The sequence below is a fragment of the Festucalex cinctus genome, chromosome 10 (assembly GCF_051991245.1).
Source record: "Festucalex cinctus isolate MCC-2025b chromosome 10, RoL_Fcin_1.0, whole genome shotgun sequence".
Taxonomy (NCBI): domain Eukaryota; kingdom Metazoa; phylum Chordata; class Actinopteri; order Syngnathiformes; family Syngnathidae; genus Festucalex; species Festucalex cinctus.
Window position 1 is genome coordinate 12,869,501 of NC_135420.1, and position 24,104 is coordinate 12,893,604.

Consider the following 24,104-nt stretch of genomic DNA (forward strand, 5'->3'; position numbering starts at 1 on the left):
TTAACAAGACATGCTTCCTGTTTGTGGAAACAAAACCCATTTCTGTTCCAGCAAGACTGCGCCCCAGGGTACAAAGAAAGGCTCATCAAACCATGGTTAGATGAGTTTGGTGTGGATGAATGTGAGACTGTTGTCCTCAGCCCCATCAAAAATCTTTGCAATGAGCTCCAGCAGAGTTTGTGATCCAGCTCCTCCCCTGGGTAAACAGTATTGACCTCTGACTACTGTCACCACCTCGCCTTGGAAAATGTTCTTTTCATTACTTATTGGAGGAGACATCTGTTAAAAGCCAAAAAAAAAAACATACTGTGCTTGGTTGCGCAAGAAACAATATTTGCCCGTTTGAAAATCCACAAACTAGTCCAACACTTTGACAGCAGGAAAGTAAATGCATAACTCACAGTGCTTCTCTTAATTGGAGGAGGGACTTCCAGCTGTTTCTGGTATAACGCCACCCAGTAGGTGCAATGTAATGCCACAATTGCAGATAAGACTGACGCCCCACTAGTACAACACTGGTCAGATAATGCTTTTAATGACTTCACAAAAGTACAATTGTGTTTACAAAGGTGAATAATTATCTTCTTTCTCTCGGAGGGTGTCTCAGAATTTCCATAAAGTCTGAAATAACACCCGACAAGTCAATAGGTTTGTCTATTTGTTACTTTTTTGAACAAGAGTCATGAGATAAGTCTGAATTCTCACTAATGACAGCGACATAGTGATGACAATAAATTGTCCACACTTCTGCTCACCTCACAGTGGAGGGGAAAGTGGCTCATTTGCATGACAAGACCACCCCCTCAAAACAGGCTAATTTCAGGCTCCAAAGCCAAAAAAAAAAAAAAAAAAGCTTTAAGTCTTGACTTCCTTGGGCTATTTTGTATGTCAGAAGAAGTACGTCTCAGACATGTTACATCAGGTCCGAAAACAATGCATAGAATATCTTCTTAAAGTCAACATATGTTCTTCCTTATCTCTTCAGTCTTTCTTTTTAGTCGAGCATTGAACCGCAGTGAAGAGAGTCATGCCGAGCCACCGTTAAACTGAATCCCACACACAGCCTTAGGTTATGTTCGGTTTGCACATTCAACAACAATAGGTGTTGTAATTGTGTTGTGAAGTTTGTATAGCTAGCTGAGGTGCAGATAAAAAAGGCATGCCCTAAGGAGAAGACCATAAATCATAACCTTGGCCATCCTCTGTGCACGGATGGAGTAATCTCCCTCAGGCATGGCAAGGTTTCCTCTACCTCCAACATTGTTTACTGCAAGAACAAAAGGCACATCACTCTGTAAGTCACCTAGACAATTGCTCTTGTCATATGTCTGTATTCCCTTTAGTCATTACCAATGACTTCCTTTACCTGCCAGGCAAAGAAAGAGAACTACGAAAACACGGGATGTTGGTCGCGTGTTGGGTTATTGTGTTGAAAGCTAAGCTGGGTTTCTCAAAGACGCCCACTCTTTTCAGGCAGTATTCTGTGTTCCACTGCATTGCTCAAGTATTGAAAGAAAAAAAAAGAAGAAAAAAACATTACATTACATGGTACAAAATTGTTAGTTTCTGTGCCCATACATGGAATTTGATGATCATGCTTTATTAGTGGTGCAGTAGTAATATTTTTTTTGGGACTGGCTGCCAACGAATCCAAGGTGTTGCCCGCCTTTTGGCCATGGTTGTTGTAGTGGTCTCCAGTTCACCTGTGACCCTAATAAGAAGAAGTGGATGGATGGATGGAAGGATGGATGGATGGATGGATGGATGGATGGATGGATGGATAATGGTGTTTCTGTCAGTAACACTAGTACTGTCATGACTGGGTCATGTCAGGGTTAAGTTTGGGTCATGCAAAAGGCTATGTTTTGGTCATGGCCGTGAGGTCAAGTGTCTGTTTTGAACTGATGTAACCGGCATTTAGTTTCAACTGGTCTTAAGCTATGTGATGTCATGAGCTATGTGATATCAATAATCTTTAATCTCTTTATCTGGTCAACAGCCAATCAGATCATTCCATGTCAGTCCTGTTACCCACATATCTAGCCACAACCAATCAGATTGATTCACTGTCTATATAAGCTGTTTGAGAATGTGTGTTTCGCCGGATTATTCCTCTGTCCAGCTGGCCACCTGCTTCTCTCTTCCTCGATGCCTTCTCGTTGTTTCTGGTCAAGTCAAGTGAACTGAAAATGATTAATATTTTAATAAAAATAAAAAGGAAAGTTTGTAAAAAGAAATCCCTAAATACAATCTCATTTGTAAAACACATTAATGTCATGTAGGTGAATGCTATGCTCAGCATTACATGGCAGGCTTGCTAATCTTCATTGGTGAGCTAACAATTGATGGTTGCTCCAAAACTCTAATAGATTGATACAGAAACATTTGTCTGACAATTTAAAGACCGATGGAACCAAACTGATTTGAAGAGCTTTCATCATGCAGAAAGACAATTATCCAAGGAACACTGTCAAAACAATAAGGCAAAGAGGTGGAAGTCTATCAGTAGACTTAAAGCCTAGAGAGCATGCGTTTTACCTGGTGAGATCAGACTGAAGGAATAACCTTACAAAACAAGAGCTGACAATGTGGGAAAGTATCTCAAAAGATTACTAAGATTAGAACTTTTTCTAACTGGATATTAAGGAATAGTAATATTTTACATCCAGAATCTGAGGTCATTAGTCTGAAACAATTATTTATTTTGTTTTCAATCTCAATCAAGATGTATGATGTCTTTCGAAGTATGGAGCCAACAATTTTTTATAAATTCTCCACTAGCCCCTTACAAAAAAATAAAAATAAAATACAATTCTCCATTCCAACATTGTCTCTTTGTGTCTGTTTCTTCTTGTAGAGTGCCAAACCATCCTGCCAGCAGAACTCAATCTTCCCCGTGCTGTTGGGGCCTCGGCTCTCCAGCCAGGTCAGAGATAAGGCCCCCCGCCATCCCTGCCCCGCCCCCCCACACACACGCCCACTGGAACCAAGATGGCCACAAGGTGTGCTGCTCATCTCTCCTTTCCACTCCTGCTGCCTGTCATCACTCTGCTGCTATCAGTGCTGCTCACTGGCTCACACGCCTTATGTAAGTACCAGTCTAAGTCCGCAGCACTCTGAATGACACTTGGTGACAGTTGTTTAACTATGGCGAAGTATTTGGTTAGTTTGCATGGTCATGCTGTATATTAACCTTCATTTTGTTGACGCCATCCTTTTCTTGAAACGAGCATACAACATACGTTAACACAATTCTATTGTTCATTTGTCAAAAAACAAAGGGATTGATCAAGAAAAGATGAATTGAAACTTGAACATTTTTCAAGGATATGGTCACAAAAGTGTTTATCTTTTCTTATCTTTAGTTGTATAGCATATTTCATGTACACAACAATTCAAAGTGCTTTACATAAAAGATTACAAGCATTACAGAAAGAGAAACAAAATGTCATTTTGACCTTGCAGAAACCATAATTAAAAACATTAAAATAATTAAGACTAAAGTGATGGATACCAGTATCAGTCTAGATAAATTAAAAGATAGCGAGCAAATGGGGATTAAAACTGTCCTCTGATACTGTCAGACTGACCATTTTCACTTCAAACCAACAACCTAATTTCATCTAGATACTTTTTTTCATGTCACTTATCCTATAGAGTCTGTCTGTCAATCATTGTCAAAAAGAAAAAAATGAAGATAGTGTCTGTATGAAGGAATAATTCTCCCATTTCAATATTTGAGGGACATCAGTAGTGTCTTATTCCGCCCGATCAACTCCTGCTTCGTGTTTGTTTGACATCATTTCCCCTTTAAGATGGGTTTAGATCAGCATTAAGGAGAGGAAACAAAAAGGGAGGCTCTGCAAATAAACAGAACAGGAGTGATGACAAGGTTGGGGGAGTGTTCATTTATTTGTAAATCCTTTGCCTGTGTGTGGATGGGATGTGGTACTAAATACATTTGCATAGGATATGTAAATTATGACACCGGCTTTTTATTTATTTATTTTTTGGACAATTTATCGCAAGATAAACTACATTATTGTGATGATGTTTAATTTTCTTCATTGTACGGCATTAGCGATTATACAAAATGGATGTCAACTGGTGAAAAAAAGGCATTTGGACTGCACACATGCAATGTGAATTTCAAACCAATTTAAAATTTATGATTAAGGGAATGTTATTTGATATAATACGTATATACAAAATAGGTGCACATACTTCAAGGCCAGCTAAATTCAACTGAGGAGGAATTGAGTCTTCCTTTGATTGCATAGAAGTTTAGAGAGTCTGGTCACATGATTGTGCAGTGTTTTCGCTCAGCTGGTGGAAAACATCCAAAATTGCACACCGGCAGGTGACAAGCCAATGTTTTTCTTCCCATTTTTTTCATTTTCTAAGGGCGAACTGACAATTTATTTTCTGTCAAATTTAAGCCAAACGCTCCTCATGTTTAAACGTTTTCTCTTTCCCACACACGTCTCTTTCGCATCATCATTATGTCTGCATTCCTGCCCTGCCTGTGGATCCGTTTACTGCTTTTTCCATGTTCCCTTTCATATTCATATATATATTTTTAAACTGCCCACGTTTCTTCCAAGTCCTCATCTTTTCTCTGAATGTCTTCCACAAACATGCTGTCATAAGTTTAACTTGATCACCACTCCCCAAACCACTCAAATATGTACACACAGAGGATGTGACTTCTTTGTGGAAACAACCCACTAAAAGCATGTCAATCATCCCCGCTGTTGTCCCCCACTTGCCTCCCTTCCTTGCCATTCATGTCCATAAATCACAAAGAAATGGAGACCTTTTAATCAAAAGCGAAAGAACGATGGGGCAGTAAATCCAAATAGCAAAACCTTCCATCATATGTAGGTGCATTAATATAATTCATTTCTGCAGGTGCCTGTAGAATATTGGGGGACTTGATGATATTTATTGTCACTGACCTGTCGTATTATACAACATTGCTATGCATTTATTCAACAAAAAGTAATGAGGAGGATGACAGAAGAATACTGTATGTACGCATATATACATATAGCCTACATACATACTTTTATGCATGCAAACACGCACGCACACACGCACACAAAATGACAAGTTGTTTTTCATGATTAATCAATTCCAAAAAGTCTGCCTAAAACCAAACTGTTTGAAAGGTGAAACAATATTTGAAGCAATATAGGAAATAATGTAAATCCAACACATCTGTTCCAGACACTTTAAAAATATATTAAACACACTACATTTTTTTGAATAATAATAGTAAAGATGATGATGTTGATGATGATAATGATAAAGATGATGATGATGATGATGATAATAATGACAAAGATAATGATGATGATGATGATGATGATAATAATGGTAACCGGAGGGCCATTCTCCCGTCGTGTGTGACATTCTGTTGTTCTTCCAGGCTTCAAACTCAGGTTAACAATTGAGACCTTATAAATTATAGGATATTTAAATAAATGAATGAATGAATGAATGAATAAATAAATAAAAGTGAAAATAAAAACAAATATAGAAAATATAATTTAAAAATTAAACACAACAAATAAATATTAATGGCAATAATCACAACAACAAATATGTACAGGATTGTCTCAGAAAATTAGAATATTGTGATAAAGTCCATTATTATTTTCTATAATGCAATTAAATAAGCAAAAATGTCATTTTCTGGATTCATTACAAATCAACTGAAATATTGTAAGCCTTTTATTATTTTAATATTGCTGATGATGGCTTACAGCTTAAGAAAACTCAAATATCCTATCTCAAAATATTGGAATATTTCCCCAGACTAAGCTAAAAAAAAAAAAAAAAAAACATCAGTTGATTTGTAATGAATCCAGAATGTATGGCATTTTTGCTTATTTAATTACATTACAGAAAATAATGGACTTCATCACAATATTCTAATTTTCTGAGACAGTCCTGTATTTACATAAATAAATAAATGAAAGTAAAAATAAATGCACAAATAAAAAAGGAGATTCAAAAAATAAATATAAAAATGAATGTGGAAATCAATACAAAAATAAATAGAATTAAATTTCAATAAATAAATAAAATTGCTCTGTTCTCGCTGTTTAACATACAGAAAAAACGTGAAATAAATATATGTGACTCTTTGGCCCCATAGTGGCTTATTGAGCAGTCACACTCAAAAAAAACAAGCACGAAAAAATAATTTTACTGACAAATGCACGACAGATTTGTGCTGATTGAATCTCACTAAATAAGAAAACACTCAATAAAGTTGAGCATGTGCATCAAATGTTTTGTGAATGGCTCAATTTTGGGGAAATGAGCAGTCAAGTCATGTTTTTTTTAATGTATTTATTTATTATTATTATTTTACGGTAACCGAGTGGATGCACGAAAAGTTTGACAAAATTTGGCAAAAGGAATTGTCTAAAACTGAATTGTATGACAACATAGGGCTTACAAAATAACAGCAGCGGTTCTGGCATTAGTGACTCCCCTGGGCGGGCAGCCACACTGGATGATTTTGAGAAAAAAAAACAAAAAAACACTGTGTGCATTGCTTGTTTTCTTTTCCGTTTTGATAGCTTTTCTTCTTTGTTTCTTGCCTTCATTTGCTGCCAATCATTCATTTTTTTCACACATCGTTTCCACTTAATTTATGTGTTACTTAGTGACTGTCAAATTAAATTGACATGTGCCCAGCTGTTGTGTGATTGGCCCTGATAATTTGATATAATCTATTTTTTTTCCCCCTCTGTAAAATGGGAAGAAAACAGGTTCATCTTTTATTTAGTCTCAGGCAGGAAGCCATGCGCCAAGAAGTCTCTTGGCACTCTTTGCATTCTTGGAAGATGGCAACAGTTTGGAAACCTTTTCTTTGGCCCCAGTTAAATAATTTAGAATGTTTAAAGAATAAACAAGCACTCAGTAGTGCAACTCAAAACCATAAAACCTAGACAGAACATCAAATAGTTCAGGAAGAGAAAACATTTTGACAGTCATATGTAAAGAATATCCTTTTTGCATACTTTGGAACGTCTATATTTCAACATAAAATGCTGGTTGACCTCCAAATTGGCCAGATGTGGTAAAAAAAAATACTCATTAGAAATAACAGGAATGTAAATAATCTGTAATTATAAGTAACATTTTTCAGACATATATGAGTATAGCTAAGCCATTATAGTAATATAAAAACTGTTAATAAATTAGTAGATCTTAATGTTAAGAAAAACGACAAAGTATAAGGAGATATTAGAGCCTTCCACTTCTCAACTTCATATAGCCATCACGTTCATCTTTTAACACTTGTGTTGTAGCTTATATCTCTTTTTTGCTGTTATTGGAAAATTACTGCCATAACAGAGCAACTCAACGGCTTGGTGAGAGTGAGTGAGACTTTTAAATTAGATTTTGAAAATGTGAAATGACTGATAATGTCACAAAATGTTAAAATATTAAAAGTGGAAACAGCATCAACCATCTGCACTTTCATTCAGAATGAATGGTTCTTTTCCTGATCAATAACTCATTCTTATAGCATTTTTGTTAGTGCTATGGTAATTAACTCATAATAATGCAATATTAACATCCTTCAAAGTAAAAATAAAAAAAATGCAAATCACTCTTGTGTCTTGACAGGGGACTTCCACCCCCTCGTACCTCACAAAAAGCAGTAATGGTATTCAGATGAGCCAACACATCATGACAGTGCACCCACAGCCAAGCAGCCATCACAGGCAAACAAATACCAAATAAGAAGAGTGTGCAATCACAGCGACACATTCAAAACGTTACAGCATAATCAACATTCATTGTATAGGCCTTGTAGGATGATGCACTGATGATGATTTTTTTTTTTTTTTTTTTTTTAAATAAACACATGGGGGTGGACATTTGAATTATTGTGTGTCACTGTCAATGTGGATTTAGTACTTCAACTTCCAACCAGTGCAATACATTTTGACTCAAAAGCTGTGATTATTCAATAATCAATTTCAGAAAATCAACAGCGTTCTTAAAAATTAATCAAACAGCTAATAGATTATTTCCACTTATCCAAATCAAACACCATGTTAAAAAAAAATCAAATCAAATCATGTTTTGGTTGACATTTGTCAAATGTAGGCTATTTTAGTTTTTGTTTTTCTGTCCCTTTCTTTTAAAAATTTTATTTATTTTATTGTATTTTATGAACCAAAAAAGTTTCTAACTTCCTCGAGTGTGTCTTGTAAACAATTTATGTTGCTTTTTCAACTTGTCTCTTCTTCTGGCCAAAGCGGAAATTAGTTTAATCTTGAGTTTTTGTTCTCCACTGAATTAATGTTATTTCTCTTTAGTGTGCTAAAGAATACTTAGTGGTGAATGTTCATTCTTACCCCACTCCCTACAACGGCTTTTTTTTTTTTTTTTTTTTTTTTTTTTTACCCACAACAGTTTCATTGGGACCAATTTGTGCCTATTACAAGCATGCAACTCTTTGTAGTAATGCTGCCGCGTACCCATAACTCTCCACATCTGGGTACCAATCTTATTTCAGACAAGATTTCCACATCCTGCCGCAGGTCCCTTGTGGTCTGAATAGTCTCACAAGTTTGTTCGCAGTGCAGTTGACATTGATGGTACACTGTATGATGCAATGGCCAAAGGATTTGTACAAACTTATATGGTACTCCTTGGCTTCTGTTGTACGACAAACCAGTTAATGACCTTTTCTTGCCCCATACTACTACTACTACTTCTTCTTCTTCTTCTTCTTCTGATTCTTCTTCTTCATCTCCTTCTTCTTCTGATTCTTCTTCTTTTCCTTCTTCTTCTTTTCCTTCTTCTTCTTCTTCTTTTCCTTCTTCTTCTTCTTCTTTTCCTTCTTCTTCTTCTTCTTCTTCTTCTGATTCTTCTTCTTCATCTCCTTCTTCTTCTGATTCTTCTTCTTCTCCTTCTTCTTCCTCTTCCTCTTCATCTTCTTCTTCTTCTTTTCCTCCTTCTTCTTTTCCTCCTTCTTCTTCTTCTTTTCCTTCTTCTTCTTCTCTTCCTTCTTCTTCTTCTTCTCTTCCTTCTTCTTCTTCTTCTACTTTTCCTTCTTCTTCTTCTTTTCCTTCTTCTTCTTCTTCTTCTTCTTTTCCTTCTTTTTCTTCTTCTTCTTCTTATTCTTCTTCTTCTTCTTCTTCTTCTTATTTTCCTTCTTCTTTTCCTCTTTGTTCTTGTTCTTCTTTTTCTTCTTCTTTTTCTTCTTCTTTTTCTTCTTCTTTTCCTCCTCCTCCTTCTTCTTCTTCTTCTTCTTCTTCTTCTTTTCCTTCTAGCTCTTTTCCTTTCTTCATTACTTTTCCGTCTCTTCTTTTGTTTTTCCATTTCTTCTTCTTCCTTCTGCTTTAATATAAAAGGACACATTTATTTTTTAATGTAATATCTAATCAAATGTATGATCCAAACCTGTAAATACCACAGTTCTGGTCTGTTTGCCTAACAAAAATATCCTTGCTGGTCTTTCACTCAGAGAAAAAAAAAAAAAAACCTCCATCTAAAACAAGGTGAAAACGTTGGACAAAGATTTCTTTACGAAAAAAAAAAAAAATCCAGATAGTTCAAGTTGTTTGGCCTTTGTGGGTGAATGTGAGTGATTGTGTGTGAAAACCTACTGACAAGACAAGCAATAGTTTAAAGTAAAGGCCTGGTTGCCATAGTGATGGTGCTTACCCAAGCAGCCTGTGTGAATTGGCTTTGATTGATGTTTTTGTGTGCGGGTGTGTGCTTGCGTGTGTATGTGTGTTTGTGTGCGACACTGTAGCGGCGGTTGGTGCAATTCAGACCTGGGCCTTCAGTGGGGACTTGCATTACAGAGACAGACAGACAGAGAGAGAGAGAGAGAGAGAGAGAGAGAGAGCCTCGACACTACAATATTATTTCCACACAGTTCATATAATATTTTATATAACAATACAACAAAAACTTTAAAACTTAAAATACATCATGCTCACTAGAGATTCTGATTATTTATAGTCCATAAAATCCATCTTCCTTTCTTTGTTCCTCAAAGCAAGTTAGGTAACTACAGGTGTAGTCAGAGCTAGTTGTCACACTCTACATGCTGCTCTTAAAATCATATTTAGGTGCTGTTTCCATAAAATGGCATCATCACACAACAATCGTCTCATTATTTTATTTTATTTTTTTATTTTTATTTTTTTACATTTGACCCTCTTCCCGCCTTGCTCTTCTGTCAATCTCCTCATCTTCACAATACAATTTATAGTTGGAGGAGCTAGTATGTAAAAAGAGGCACGAAGACCCAGGAAGGTGCAGATTGAGAGTCCAGAGACACTGCAATCCCATAGAAGCTGAAATCTGATTGGACAAAAATATCTAACATACACACTAATAGAAGTGAGCCAGTTAAGGCGCATTGTGAAATTAAGGCAATAGCTTGTTGGGAATAAATTAATACAATTTCATGTAGGTTTTAAATTTAGGTCAGTGCTTCTGACGGTGATGAGGCCAGCAAAGAAGGCATTGTTGGTGCTTATTGCACAACACTGCATGCACACAATTAAATACAAAGGCAAGTATTCACATTGAAGGCTCCTTGTGGTTGGAACGTTTAAACACATATTTATTGTTTAAATATTTCTACAATGCTTACCATTATATTCTTGTATACATTAACAAGGCATAAACACATTGGCCTTCCTTTTTAATTAATATATAACTTTTAATTTGATTCACAAATACATCCATGTGATTTTGAGTGGTCTGAAATGTGTGTCTAAGTCAAATGAGCGCTTATAACATTTGTTGTACACGTTGAGCTGTTATGTTCTGTATTGAATGCCCAAAGACATCACAACCAATTTAACCTCCATCATTTTTGCCAAAACTACCACCCAAAAGGATAAAGTGCTTGACATGTTACTTCTAATAATACCTTGTTCTTTTCAAACATCAGCACTTAAAAAACGAAGTCTTTTTGTACTGTGAAAAATTCCAATTTCTCTGCCTCTTTCTGCAAATCACACAATGGCTTTGTGTCATTTTGCCATCCATTTCGCTAATTCACTGGCTAATGGCGACCATTTATGACCAAAGAAGCTTTTCTCCATCTATTACGGCATTAGTCAATAAAGACACCCTCATTTCTCTCGCCACACCATCCTATCAAATAACAGTAGAGTAGTGAAAATGGAGCTTTCTCATATTTATCTGTGGACCTTCCACTCTCCACTATTTTACAAGCACTTTGCTAGTCTATTTTGTCTTATCGGGTCCAACAGAGGTAGCAGCCAGTAGCAGGTGGTAGCTGTATTAGCGAAACAAGCGTCTGCGCGCACAGTGTGAGTTTTGCTGTTCCTGCTAGCCAGCAGCGTTTGCGTTGATGTGTTCTATTATCAGGGACTTGAAAGGGTATAGGAGCCCCCATGACTGGCTATTTTGGTTCAGGCTTTCTCCCCCTGCTAAGCAGATAAAGCCAAGTTGTGTGTGCTTATCAGAACAGTTTTGTAGAGGAAGACTTTGCTCACGACAACTGATACAACTCGGTACAATTTTCTTTTGAATGTCATCCGTAGTACTATTGTGGAGGGAAACCTTTTATTTAAGATACTTTAAGCAAGCAACATTGTATCCTATAGATAGGAGCTGAGTCTAATGGAGATTTTGTTCAGCTATTTTGCAGTACATGTAATTCACTAAAGGAAAAGGATGGTGCTCAAGAAAGAAAGAAAAGCTCAAGAATTCATAATTGAACTGGGCAAAACATCCAGCTATAATTTAAATTACTAAATGAATGGTGCCATCTTGTACCGCCTGACAACCTAAAACAACTACTTGTATATAAATGAAGAATAAAATGCATAGGCATATTTTAACTCATTTACTCCCAATAATGTGTAAATACGTTTTTTTTAACTCATTCACTGCCAGTCATTATAGAAATTTTTTACATTTCCAATACTCACGTGATATTACATTCAATAATTATATATAAACCGAATCTACCAAATAACAGAATAGACTCCCTACTTTTTGTCCCGTCCCGTTCTTTTATAATTGACAGCAGAAAAATGTAGGTTTGCCAAAATACAGCCATTTCTCCCATGGACTCTGAAACTGTGTTTATTTCCTATCAAATGGGGCAATGATGTCATCTACCGGTGGTTGGGCATCAGTAAAGTTGTTTCCAAGTTTGATATTTACAGTGGAGCATGCTCAGATTCGCCCCCATTTAGCACCACTCTAAAAAATACAATTGACAAGTATACTTGTCAAAGGCAGTGAATGAGTTAAATGCTATAAGTGTCCCAAAGACGTATTTACACGTTTTTTTTTTTTTTTGTTTTTTTTTTAATATGCTAGAACATACAGAAGGCTTTGATGCAGCCTCTCAACTGCAAAAAAACGGTTGCAGAAATGGCAGTTATTACACAAACGGCCAGCAGGTGGCAGCAGAGCAAAGGAGATCAACCAGGGCCATGTAGAAAAAAAAAGCTCAATTACTTACAATTTTGAATAGATTTGTGAAAACTGATGAAACTTACTGCATATTTTTATATCAATCCATTGTTAAGTAAATTCAAAGCAAGTATCACCGCATATCAATGCAGATATTTTCTAATGAGCAGATGCATTATCAATTTTCTAACTCTAACGTAATATACATCACCTTAAAATGTTTTTGTGACGTTTCCTTTATTATTATCAGATATGTAATATCCCATAAAAGTCATAAGGAGGGTAAAGTTTATTGGTAAATACTGTGAAAAAAATACTTTCAAAAAAATTGTTTTCACAGATAATACAAAAGTAGCAAACCAGTTGACCCATTTAATGTCATGTCTGGATTTTGTTCCTAAATGAAGTGCACAAAGTGATCATCAGACATCAGATTCTTCTATGGAATATACAAAAAATAAATATAAAATATAAAAAAAAATGCCTTCATTGCACTTAATTTCTAGGCGTTTATTATTATTATTATTATTATTATTATTATTATTATTATTATTATTTAAATAAGCAAGTTATTCAAGATTTTCCCTCCCTAACAAATGTTCTGAAAATTTTAAAAGCAAATAATTATCAAGTAGAATGTGTTTTCAGGGAATAAAAAAAAAATCTCTTCTTCAGTGCACTTCTTTTTTCTTTATGAAAAAACAAATGCTGAAAAAAAATAAATGAAGTCTTTAGTCTTTAGTTAAAAAAAAAAAACATCTTGTAAAGAATTAATGTGCTTGCTTGTTTGCACTACTAAGTCACGTGATGTCACAACATCGAGACACAAGAGCGAGTAGGAGGAGCAAAGATTGCCTGCTCCGTTCTGAGATGAAAACAGTGAGTCCGGCGGCCTGTTTAACGAAACTGCTGCAGTGCTTATAAATGCGACACTGAAGCTACTGTATTGATCTCATCACGCTACTATCGATCCAATATTGATGGTGACTTGGTATCGATGCTACCAATATTTGGATCAATCTGGCCACCACTAACTTTCAGGACCAATATTACTATAGGAATGAGTGCTACTTAAAAACCAAATTACTTAAGTATATTGCTCACTTGCATCATACTGTATCTGGGTGTTGTTTAAGTGAAAGGGGATTAACTTTGCATATGGAGCTTCCCAGCTCCCTTCAGCCAATAATAAATGCAGGGACTCTCCTTCATGTGTTTTACGGTGCCTGGAGACTGGTGTCGGCCTCCAATCCCTTAATTATTAACTTGACGTTTTGTGCTTGCCGTTTGATCACCACACATCTCTCTGATTCAAATGGATCATCTTGCCAAGGACATTCTGTCTCTCTCTCTCTCTGTCTCTCTCTCTCTCTCTCTCTCTCTCTCTCTCTTTTTTTTATTTATTTTTTATTAGACTTAAGTATAAGGTCTTTGTGGGACATTTCATTGTCCCTTTGTGTGTTGGTGAAGCAGTGGAGTTTGGTTAATTTCATTACAGTAGACATTTCCATGATGTACATTTTTAATTCGCATTGACAAGCTGATCTTGAAATAAAAAGTGTGAATTTGAGAAAACACTCGTTCCTGAGCTAAAGTTTTAAAAATCCTTCTTGGAGATTGTTATCCACCAAGTGAATCATCCCAACACTTTAACTGTAATTGAACAGTAATCAACATTTAATGTTGTACCATATCAAATGTTTTTATACTCACATCTGATCAAAAGTGTATCGGCCAGTTGATTGATAGGTTGATCGAGATTCAATGGAAGAAATCAGGAAGCTCACAATATACCGTATTTTCCGCACTATAAGGCGCACCACATTATAAGGCGCACCTTCAGTGAATGACATTTTAAAACTTTTTCATATATAAGGCGCTACAGTAGAGGCTGGGTTTACGTTATGCATCCATTAGATGGTGCTGCGCTAAAGGGAATGTCAACAAAACAGTCAGATAGGTCAGTCAAACTTTATTAATAGATTACAAACCAGCTTTCTGACAACTCCATTCACTCCCAAAATGAATAAACAGCTGTTTTATTATTTTCTCTGAGGTAAAGTATTAGTATTAGCTAGCGATCCAAGATGGCGGGATCTTCTGCGCATGCGCGTCACCGATCGTGCAGGGTCACCGATAGCGTCTTGACAGCGAGACCTGTTGCGGCTCAATAGTGATCCATATATAAGGCGCACTGGATTATAAGGCGCATGGTCAGCTTTTGAAAAAATTGAAGGCTTTTAGGTGTGCCTTATAGTCGTGAAAATACGGTACCTTTTTCCATAAAAAAAAAAAAGTATCTTCTATTAAACAGTCATGTGCTTCGCAGAACGGAATCACTTTTCCATTCTTACTTCTTAAGCCTCCTTTTCCCACGTCAGAGTAATGATCATTCCATATGACATTTTCATATAACTGCAGCCTACTCAAAAATACAACTTCAAGCACAGTTACGCCGTGAATCTAGTTAGGTTTCCTACTGCATCTATAGGGATTATGTTTCTTGAGCCTTTTTCCGACAAAATCATGTGGGTGTATGATAGAGAGTGAGCAAGTGTGCATGGAGGGACTGCAAGAAGAGGGTTGCTAGTGTGGGTTTTGGTAACATGAAAGAATAATATCCATAGCAGGCCTTATACTGTACCTTTTAAGAGTTCTGTGGCTGTAAATATGATTTCTTGTACATGCAAATGCAATTATACTCATGTTTCTTCTTCCCTTCCTTGCCTACAGCACCACCACGGTTTACAAAAGTCCCTGTTGACCAGATAGGTGTGTCCGGTGGTGCAGTGTCCTTTGTCTGCCAGGCGACAGGTGACCCCAAGCCAAGGGTCAGCTGGAATAAGAAAGGCAAAAAGGTCAACTCCCAGCGTATAGAGGTGAGTCCATTCTCAGAAACTGCCTCTGATACCTCACAAGACATTGACTCAAAAAGGAAATATCAGTATTTCACATTCCTACTGAGCACTTGTTCAACTCTCTATCCATATCAGCGTTTAGTCTGGAAAGTGATTCCAAACAAGACATGAGCTGCCTATAAAACACGCGTCTCCTTTGAGATTCTTTCGATAGAACCCTTTTGAGCTCTCATTTCTCTTCTTTAAAAGGGTATTTCCTGCTCATTTTTTCACAGTTTTCAGAAATACAATAGGCCTGGACAGACACTTTCAGTTTTTAATGGACAGGCTAGATGGGTAGAGATCTGAATTTACAATCAATACACTAATACGGCAAAGTGCCACTATGGAATTTTGAGAATTGATGGCAAGAAGCTATTTGAATGTCTGCTGGTTTTCGTGAGCATGGTTCGATATTTGCCAACCTGAAAATATGAGGTGGAAGAGGTGGTGACCAGGATATGGCGGGTCAGAGAGAATTTTGCCTGCTTGTCTTTTTTTTGTAGCAGGCAAGTCCCCAAGAGTGGATAGTGGGGTACCAATGATTTTTTTTTTTTTTTTTTTTGCAGTCTATTGCTGTCACTAGCGAATATTTTCAAAATCAATTAATCTATCAATTATTCAATTGATTAATCTGATTAATTTAACTTTGCATTAAAGCGTATTACAAAATCTTTTCCCTGATTACTGTTTATTAACCAGTGATTGGTAATTATTTCGCACTTTGTGTACGTATACTGATTGTAAATAAAAGGGATATTGATGTTGTACTATTTTACTGATTCAGTCATTGTTTTCTAAAGTCAAAACATATGTTTGCAAAGGTCTTAATTTGATTAAACACAGGATGGCAGAAATCAGTGAACAACTACTGTTGATATGCTGAAATCAGAGGATTTTGACAATTTTACAAAAAAAAAAATGGGTCCAAACGATTACTCGATTATTAAAATTAATTTTTACAGCTTTATAGCAGTCCTAACTGTCCAATGCAGTTCAATTTTCCCCTTTTTTGCTGCGGCCCCAAATCAGACTGTGATGCAGTAACACATGACTGATTCAATGTTGTTATTTCCTATGTTTGTTGTTCATATATAAACTGGCCTCCCAGTCTGAATCACCAAAACTCTTGATTGATGCTCAGCGTCTTTTAATTAAAAAGTGGCATCGTTAACAAGTGCATTGCATGGAGACAGGCATGCACATACTGCGGCGTCAAGGGACCACATGGGAGAGAGGGAAAAAAGCAAGAAATGACAACATCATCAGGGAGGACCGAGCTTTTCGGTAGAGGACAAAATAAAAAGTTGTGCTCTCCTCCTCTGCTGCATGTTAAGTGCAAAACAAAGCCAAGGGCATGACGGAGCCTGCGAAAACGGTCATTTCTCTTACCGCTTTGCATGCAATGAAAAATACATTTGAAGGGTTTTTGAAGTATTATTTTTTTTTTTTTCCTACTGTATCCACCCTCAGGACAGATGCTTTGATATTGATCGTGATGCTCTGCTCTGCAGTGTTTTTGCCTAATTAACTGCTCAGCCCTGAGACACGCAGCAATGGAGCAGCAGGCTGCTCAAGACACATATTTAATTCTTGTAGTTTAGCTGCAACCCAAAGATCTCCGCAGGAAACCCCTCTTTGCTTCAGTGATAGCCCGACTTTGGAAAAATAGCCGGGATTTGCTGTCAGATGGACTCTCGGATTGACCATCTCAACTTGTCAGCCATTACAGCTCGAAAAAAAAAAAAAAAAAAAAAAGTGTTTGAAAAAGATCTGCCTGCATAGAAATCGAAAGAATACTTTGGGATATAAAATATTCCTTATAAGGCAGGGGTCCCTAACCACTGGACTGTAAGCACGGCTGATCTGGGATATTAACACAATATATAACAGTGCAGTCATACAATACTTTGCATTTTTTGTGTAATGTTTTTGATGAATGAATTCATTTGTTGTTAAGTTCAGATGTATTTGGACAGTTACAGACCAGATTTGAAATTTTAAATTCTATTGAAGTGTACTTGTTGTGAAAGTGTTACCGTAATTTGTGATTTTTCATGCTAAAAAAATAAAATAATAAATAAATAAATAAAATACATTCCATTTAGGAAAGACAGCCATTTTGTGCTGGGGTTAGGGTTACCCTTTTCACAAATCCAAATTAATAACAATATCAATTGCTGAGTCCCCATGCAGGTCTGTTTTTTTTTTTTTTTTTTTTAACAAATTATCGACACAACCTAAAATTTGAAAATGCACTGCTCTGTTTGATGATACATTGTTAATGTCCTATTTAATTTAATGGATTAATCAACAAGTAATTGATTATCAAATTAATTGACAACTATTTTATCTATCAATTCAAATTGTTTCAGTTAAAATTGTCCAAATCCTCTAATTTCAGCCACTCTTTAGTCTTGCATGAAAGTAGGTTGATTATCTTTTTGTGTTTTATCAAAATAAGACATTTGCAAACATTTGCTTTTACTTTGTATAACAGTGGCGAAACCAAGTAATTGAACCGGTTTCAAAAAGGTTGGTTTGTACAACATCAATCCCTTTGTTGTGATGTTGCTTAATTGTTGTTTTTAACTTTTTTTTTTTAAATTGATGAATAATAATAGATAAATAAATAAATAAATAAACAAACTAATTAATTAATTAATTAATTAATAAAAAACATCGGTAATGTGGAAAAATTGTTTTGGAATACACTTAAATATAAAATAAAATGTCATCTTCTTATTTAATCAATTGATGTAAAGTCAATTGATTAAAATTTTGTGGAAATAGGTACCGGTAAGTAATTTTTGTGTAATCCACTGACTGATCATGATTTCTCATATATGGCATATCAAGTATGACCTGTTAGACATGTTTTCTCGGAATTCCGAATCAGACACTTTTGATTTTTCACTTTGGACCAACAGAACATCGAATTCGACGAAGGTGCCGGCGCGGTGCTCCGGATTCAGCCTCTCCGCGCACCGCGTGACGAGAACATCTATGAATGCGTGGCGGAGAACAGCGAGGGCGAGCTCACAGTCAACGCCAAGCTGTCGATCATCCGAGGTGAGTCCTGCATTATGAAAGAGCGCGCAGAGGGGGAAACTACATAATAAATCACAAAGTGAACATCATATCTTACCTTGAGAGTTTTTGTAGTGTGTTTGTCACAGACTGAAGGAATCTTATTTGGCTGAACGACTACATCACATCATAAAAAAATATTGCAAATTTGACCAGCTACAGTAATTTTTACGTCATTCACTTTGACCAAAAAAATAAATGAATAAATAGACACCATGATGAGATTATCAGGTACCAGAAATGTGAGGTTTGCTTTAGTGAATGCCTCCTATAGGTGTTAGTTTCTTTTTACGTTCTACCATATGTTCTAAGAGGAAGATAATGCGTGGTCACATGCAATTTTTCTTCACACACACATGCACACGCACGTGCGCGCACACCACGTCCTATCTGTTCTCTCCCGCTGCCATCTGCCATGGACTGGATGAAGCGGAGCTATAGTTGGCTGACAATGCACATGGTAGGCCCTGCTGGCTGTCAGAGGGATGAGGTGGGATGTGTGTGGGGAGGTTTAGGCCTGGCTTGCACAGCACGCTAAAAATATTATTTATTTATTTATTTTTTGTGATTGGTTTTAGTAGCTAGAGTGGTGCAAATACTTTGTTTGTTTGTTTTTGTTCATTTCCACAATGCAAAATACAGACAAAAAATATTGCTAAACAATCATTACACTGAAAAATTAACTCTTTGAAGCTCAAACCTTAATAACCCTCGTAACCTTTCTGTTCCATGTACTAGAGTTTCAAACGGTGAAAAAAAAAATGAAAAGAAAACTAGGCCACAAAATCATCAGATGCATGTCTCGTATCTAAGTTATGTTTCAATTTTCTTTTGAAAATGGTGAAAGAGGCAGAATGTTTTATATCATTGTCCAGGTCATTCCACATTTGTGGACCTTTATTGTCATGTTTGGTGGGGCGGGAACGTGGTGGATGGATCCAATTGCAGAGACACATGTCATGGAGAGAAATGTGAGGAAATGTATTGACAAACAAGTAAAAGACAGGACAGGACGTGAGAGGACTGGTCGCCAAGACCTAACCGGACAAAGGGAAGCTGGTTGACAGGACGGGATGTGAGAGGACTGGTCGTCAATAACTGACCGGACAAGGGGAAGCCGGTTGACATGACGGGACGTGAGAGGACTGGTCGCCAAGACCTGACCGGACAACGGGAAGCTGGTTGACATGACGGGACGTGAGAGGACTGGTCGCCAAGACCTGACTGGACAAAGGGAAGCTGGTTGACATGACAGGAAGTGAGAGGACTGGTCGCCAAGACCTGACTTAACAAGGGGAAGCTGGTCGACATGATGGGATGTGAGAGAACTGGTCGCCAAGACCTGACTGGACAAAGGGAATCTGGTTGACATGACGTGACATGAGAGGACTGGTCGCCAAGACCTGGCCAGACAAGGGGAAGCTGGTTGACAGGACGGGACGTGAGAGGACTGGTCGCCAAGACCTGACCGGACGAGTGGAAGCTGGTTGATATAACGGGATGTGAGAGGACTGGTCGCCAAGACCTGGCCGGACTAGGGGAAGCTGCTTGACATGACGGGATGTGAGAGGACTGGTCGCCAATACCTGGCCAGACAAGGAGAAGCTGATTGACAGGATGGGACGTGAGAGGAATGGTCGCCATGACTGGACTGAGCGAGATAGGTCTGGTCAACCACACGGAAAACATGACATCTATAACATATGCTAAGGTTGACTGCCATTGAAAGGGTATGGATCTTCACATTTTTGACAATTTGTGTATTTGATGTAATTTATGTTAATGCAAGTCATGTAAAGGTCACACTCTGGGAAAAGATTTACAATTTCATGGACAATATTGTAATATCTTGCTATAAATATTCAAACTAAGTGCAGTATAATATTAGACATAGGATGACTTGATAACAGAAAAACTGTATATATAAATAACAAGTCAAAATACAATATTTAGACAAGCAATTTTGAAGAAAGATAGTTTTGTTGCACTGAGACAGAGGCGAGGACTAGGAGGGAGGCAAGTGGAGCAAACCAGAAGAGCAGTAGGCAGGAAAATAAAATGAGGCCTTGGATAGAGATGAAGGGGGACAAAGGGGGCAATGTGGAATAGGTGAGGTGGAAAAAAAATGAATATTGGCTCTTGGAACAGGGGCAGAGCGGATTATGGGACACGGGACAAGCCGCATGGGACACATCGACATTAAAGAGAGCGGCCGTGTTCTGGGATGTCAAGATGGCTGGTTTGGCCGGGTATTTGCAGGCAGTGCCTGTGCACATAAATAGAAAGTTTGTATGGTCAGAGCATAGTAAAAAAAAAATAGTACACAAGCCTGCCGGGCTACGTGTTTGTAAACAAACACATGCTTGACAATTCAAACTTTTTTTTTTTTAAATCCTACGAAGAGATTAGTGACATTTGAGTTTCAGTGACCTTTCTATATTTGTGTGTACCGTATGTGATTAGGGCAAGTTTAAATATATTTGACAGTGATGCTGTCTTGGCTATCCCAAAACCTTAGCTGAAAAGCCAAGATACTGGCCATCTGGCTGCACAACGTCCTCTGGGAGTTATTGGAAGGAGGGCCGACAAGCGAACGAGGCGTTCTCTTGGAAGCCGACTGAACATGCTGTTTGAGATGTTGTGTTTTTTTTTTCTCTCTTACAGGAACATCTTTATTGGTTAGTTAAGGGATTTGTTGCTGTTGTTTCCACGTGAGACTGTCTGGTGTATGGTAACCATTCCACTTACCATACTGTCAGAGTTTTCTGCTTCCTACTTGTTTTCGTCTGGGTTGCACCCTCATGGTTACTACTGTATGAATGCATTTTTCCAAAAAGGCTTCCCAAGGAGTTAGATTCTTTTTTTTTTTCTATATTGCAAAAGTAGTGGAATATAGCACGCGGGTGCTCAAGTGAAGCGTACTTTGCTTTACCACTCCCAACCAGGTGGAACCAATCAAACCCTCTCGGTCTCTCATCACCATCTCTCTAAAGTCTCTCCAAAGCTTTTTCTCTCTGCATGCCAAGTTCCAAGCCTGGTTTTTATCCACCGCACTGATTCCTTAAATATATTTTTAGCCTCCCTCTTCCTCTTGTGTAGTGTAATTTCCCATTGGGTGGTAGGAACAGGTAAATATATTTTTGTCAACGTACTGTATGTTTTCTATCGGTAGGGGGTGCAATTGAGGCTGCCAATTTGGCATTTGGATTTTGGTAGTCCTGGTAATGTTTTTTTTGTTGTTGCTGCTGTTGTTTTGTTCCCACCATGTTCAGCATAGGTGTTTATTTTGCCTTTGTTTGCATCAGATTGTGTTCATTATTTTTGTAATAACAATACATTTATTTTGGATGTTTACCTTAGTTTATACCCCTATTAGCTAGGGATGTAACAATATCCAAATATCACGATATGAAGCTCACGATATGATAATTATCACGATATTGTGGGGAGGTTGCCGATATTTAAAAAAGGTCACAATATTGTAAAAACAAAAAAAGAGCTCAGACTAAAAAAAAAAAAAGCACAATGTTGTGCTTTTGTACATAACAGCAATACATATAAACAACCTCCAATATTGAGGCACTTACTCACCTAATGCAAGCACACATAACAGTTCCTTCACACACTGACTTGCTTCACAAACACATTAAAATCCCCTTCATCTATTAGACATAGAAGGGCCAAAACATCCCTAATGAAAATTAAACTGCACCAAAAAACTAGCCACCAGATGGTGCTACAACTGCACAAATGGAAATCAACTTGACTTTTTTTAATGTGTAGCTTTTAAATATCATGAACATAACGATAATATTGTGCAGTTTTAAAATCACAATATCACAATATTGCCATTATCGTTACATCCCTACTATTAGTGTGTGCTAACTAGTTAGCACTAAGTAAGTAAATCATTAAAATGATAAGTTCATCAAATTTGTCATAAAATAATTGACATAATGTATTCTAATGTATTTTGTGAACTGCTATATGACCACGTATATCAAAAAACACACAATATTAATAGTTTTAAAATATTATATAATTTCAAGCTCATCTTACATTACTGTGAAATGAATGGCTACTAATCTTTTAATAGCCACTGAGCATAACAAAAACAAATAAAGATTTTCCAAATCACAAACAACCCAGGCTGAATTTAGGTCTGCTCAAAATTTCTTAGTCTCTCAGTCGAAATGTATAATCAAGGGCTTTGGTGCTATTCCGTAGCCTCTTAGGGCAGTACAGCGAGCACATATAAACTGTGAAAAAGGTGTTTCAGCAAATAGTTCTTCTTTTCACAGGCGGAAAAATATAATAATAGTCGAATATTTGAATAGTGTACCAAAAATAAAGCAGGGGCTCAAAGAGAGAGAGGTTTTCCATATCACAAACAACCCAGGCTAAATGCAGGTCCTCTCGACATAGAAATTTCTTAGTCGAATATATCAGTTCATAATAATTCTTTGACACCATGTGTGCTCTCCTATCATCGAGGGCTTTGGTGCTATCCAGTAGCCTCTTAGGGCAGTGCAGTGAGCACATAAACTGTGGAAAGGTGAGTGTTTCAGAAAATAGCTGTTCTTTTCACAGTTGGAAAAAATAAATAGGCTAATCTTTGAATAGCGAACTAAAAAAAAAAGAAGCAGGGGCTCAAGTATTGCTTTAAAAAATAAAAATAAAAAACCTTGAAGTTTAGTGACATGTTCTGTTTTCGAACAAAGGATTTGGGGTACTGATAAATTCATCCTTAGGAGTCTTGTTTATGATGATGTAGTTGCAATTTGTCTTAGAAGTTAAATTAAAATACACTTGGAGCTACCTGTTATAAGTTTGAGGTCTACAAAACTTACATCTAACTTACATCTCTACGTGACATTCTATATTGTTGTATTTTTAATTTGCATTGTTTTGGTCTGGCTGTCTTTTTCTTTTTTTTTCTTTTTTTTTTAGCGCGAAGGAGTGCTAATACTGTTGTGTTCTGCTGTCGAGGGCATGAATACCTTATTAATGTTTGTTTTCGAGAACGATGTGATGGCAAGGCATGTGCTGGATTGCCGAAAAAATTAATTAGGCTCATTGTGAAAGGTGTGCGTGTGCGTGCGTGTGCATGGTTACGCGTGTCCACGTTCGTATGCAGGACAGAGAGAGAGAGAGAGCAAGAGAGACCTGATTTATTGTTTGTAGAGTGTGTGCAAATAAGCATGCCAGCAGCTGGTGTGAATAGATGTTTACTTGTGTGTGCCTGCATTTGTGTATCCAGAGACAGTGAAGAAAAAGATTGCTTCTATCAGTAAGACATCTAAGCCCCTCTTGTCCTTCTGCATATGTGGTGACCTTTCTTGCTTGTATTCAACAACTATAGAGAGAGCAAGGAAGCAGCCAATGACAATATTTAATAATTGATGGCATACGATACATACTGTATCTCCAACAATACAGGTAGTGCTACTTACTTCCCATTTTACATGGAAAGCACAATGTAAGTCTTATTTGTGTTTATTTTGTCACCATACCATGATAGAATTAAAGTGATTGACTTCTAGCTGGAACTCTGTAGTGATGGCAGCGTGATAACTCGGCTCCTGCAAGAATCAGAAAAAAATAAATCAAGAAATTCCCTTCTAAAACTTTTAGGCTGTTCTTGTGGCACGATAAGGCTGGCAGTAT

General features: G+C 37.0%; 1 protein-coding gene across 17 annotated transcripts in view; it reads left to right on the top strand.

Annotated features, from left to right (window-relative positions):
* Positions 1 to 24,104, top strand: part of ptprsa (protein tyrosine phosphatase receptor type Sa) — a 245,904-nt gene that overhangs the window by 106,051 nt on the left and 115,749 nt on the right. For all 17 annotated transcript variants that reach the window (XM_077535321.1, XM_077535315.1, XM_077535318.1 and 14 more), the window contains 3 exons: positions 2,858 to 3,088; positions 15,184 to 15,329; positions 18,278 to 18,419. In XM_077535321.1, the coding sequence (XP_077391447.1) occupies positions 2,992 to 3,088; positions 15,184 to 15,329; positions 18,278 to 18,419 (385 nt within the window). In that variant the 5' untranslated portion in view covers positions 2,858 to 2,991. The remainder of the gene's footprint in view (positions 1 to 2,857; positions 3,089 to 15,183; positions 15,330 to 18,277; positions 18,420 to 24,104) is intronic.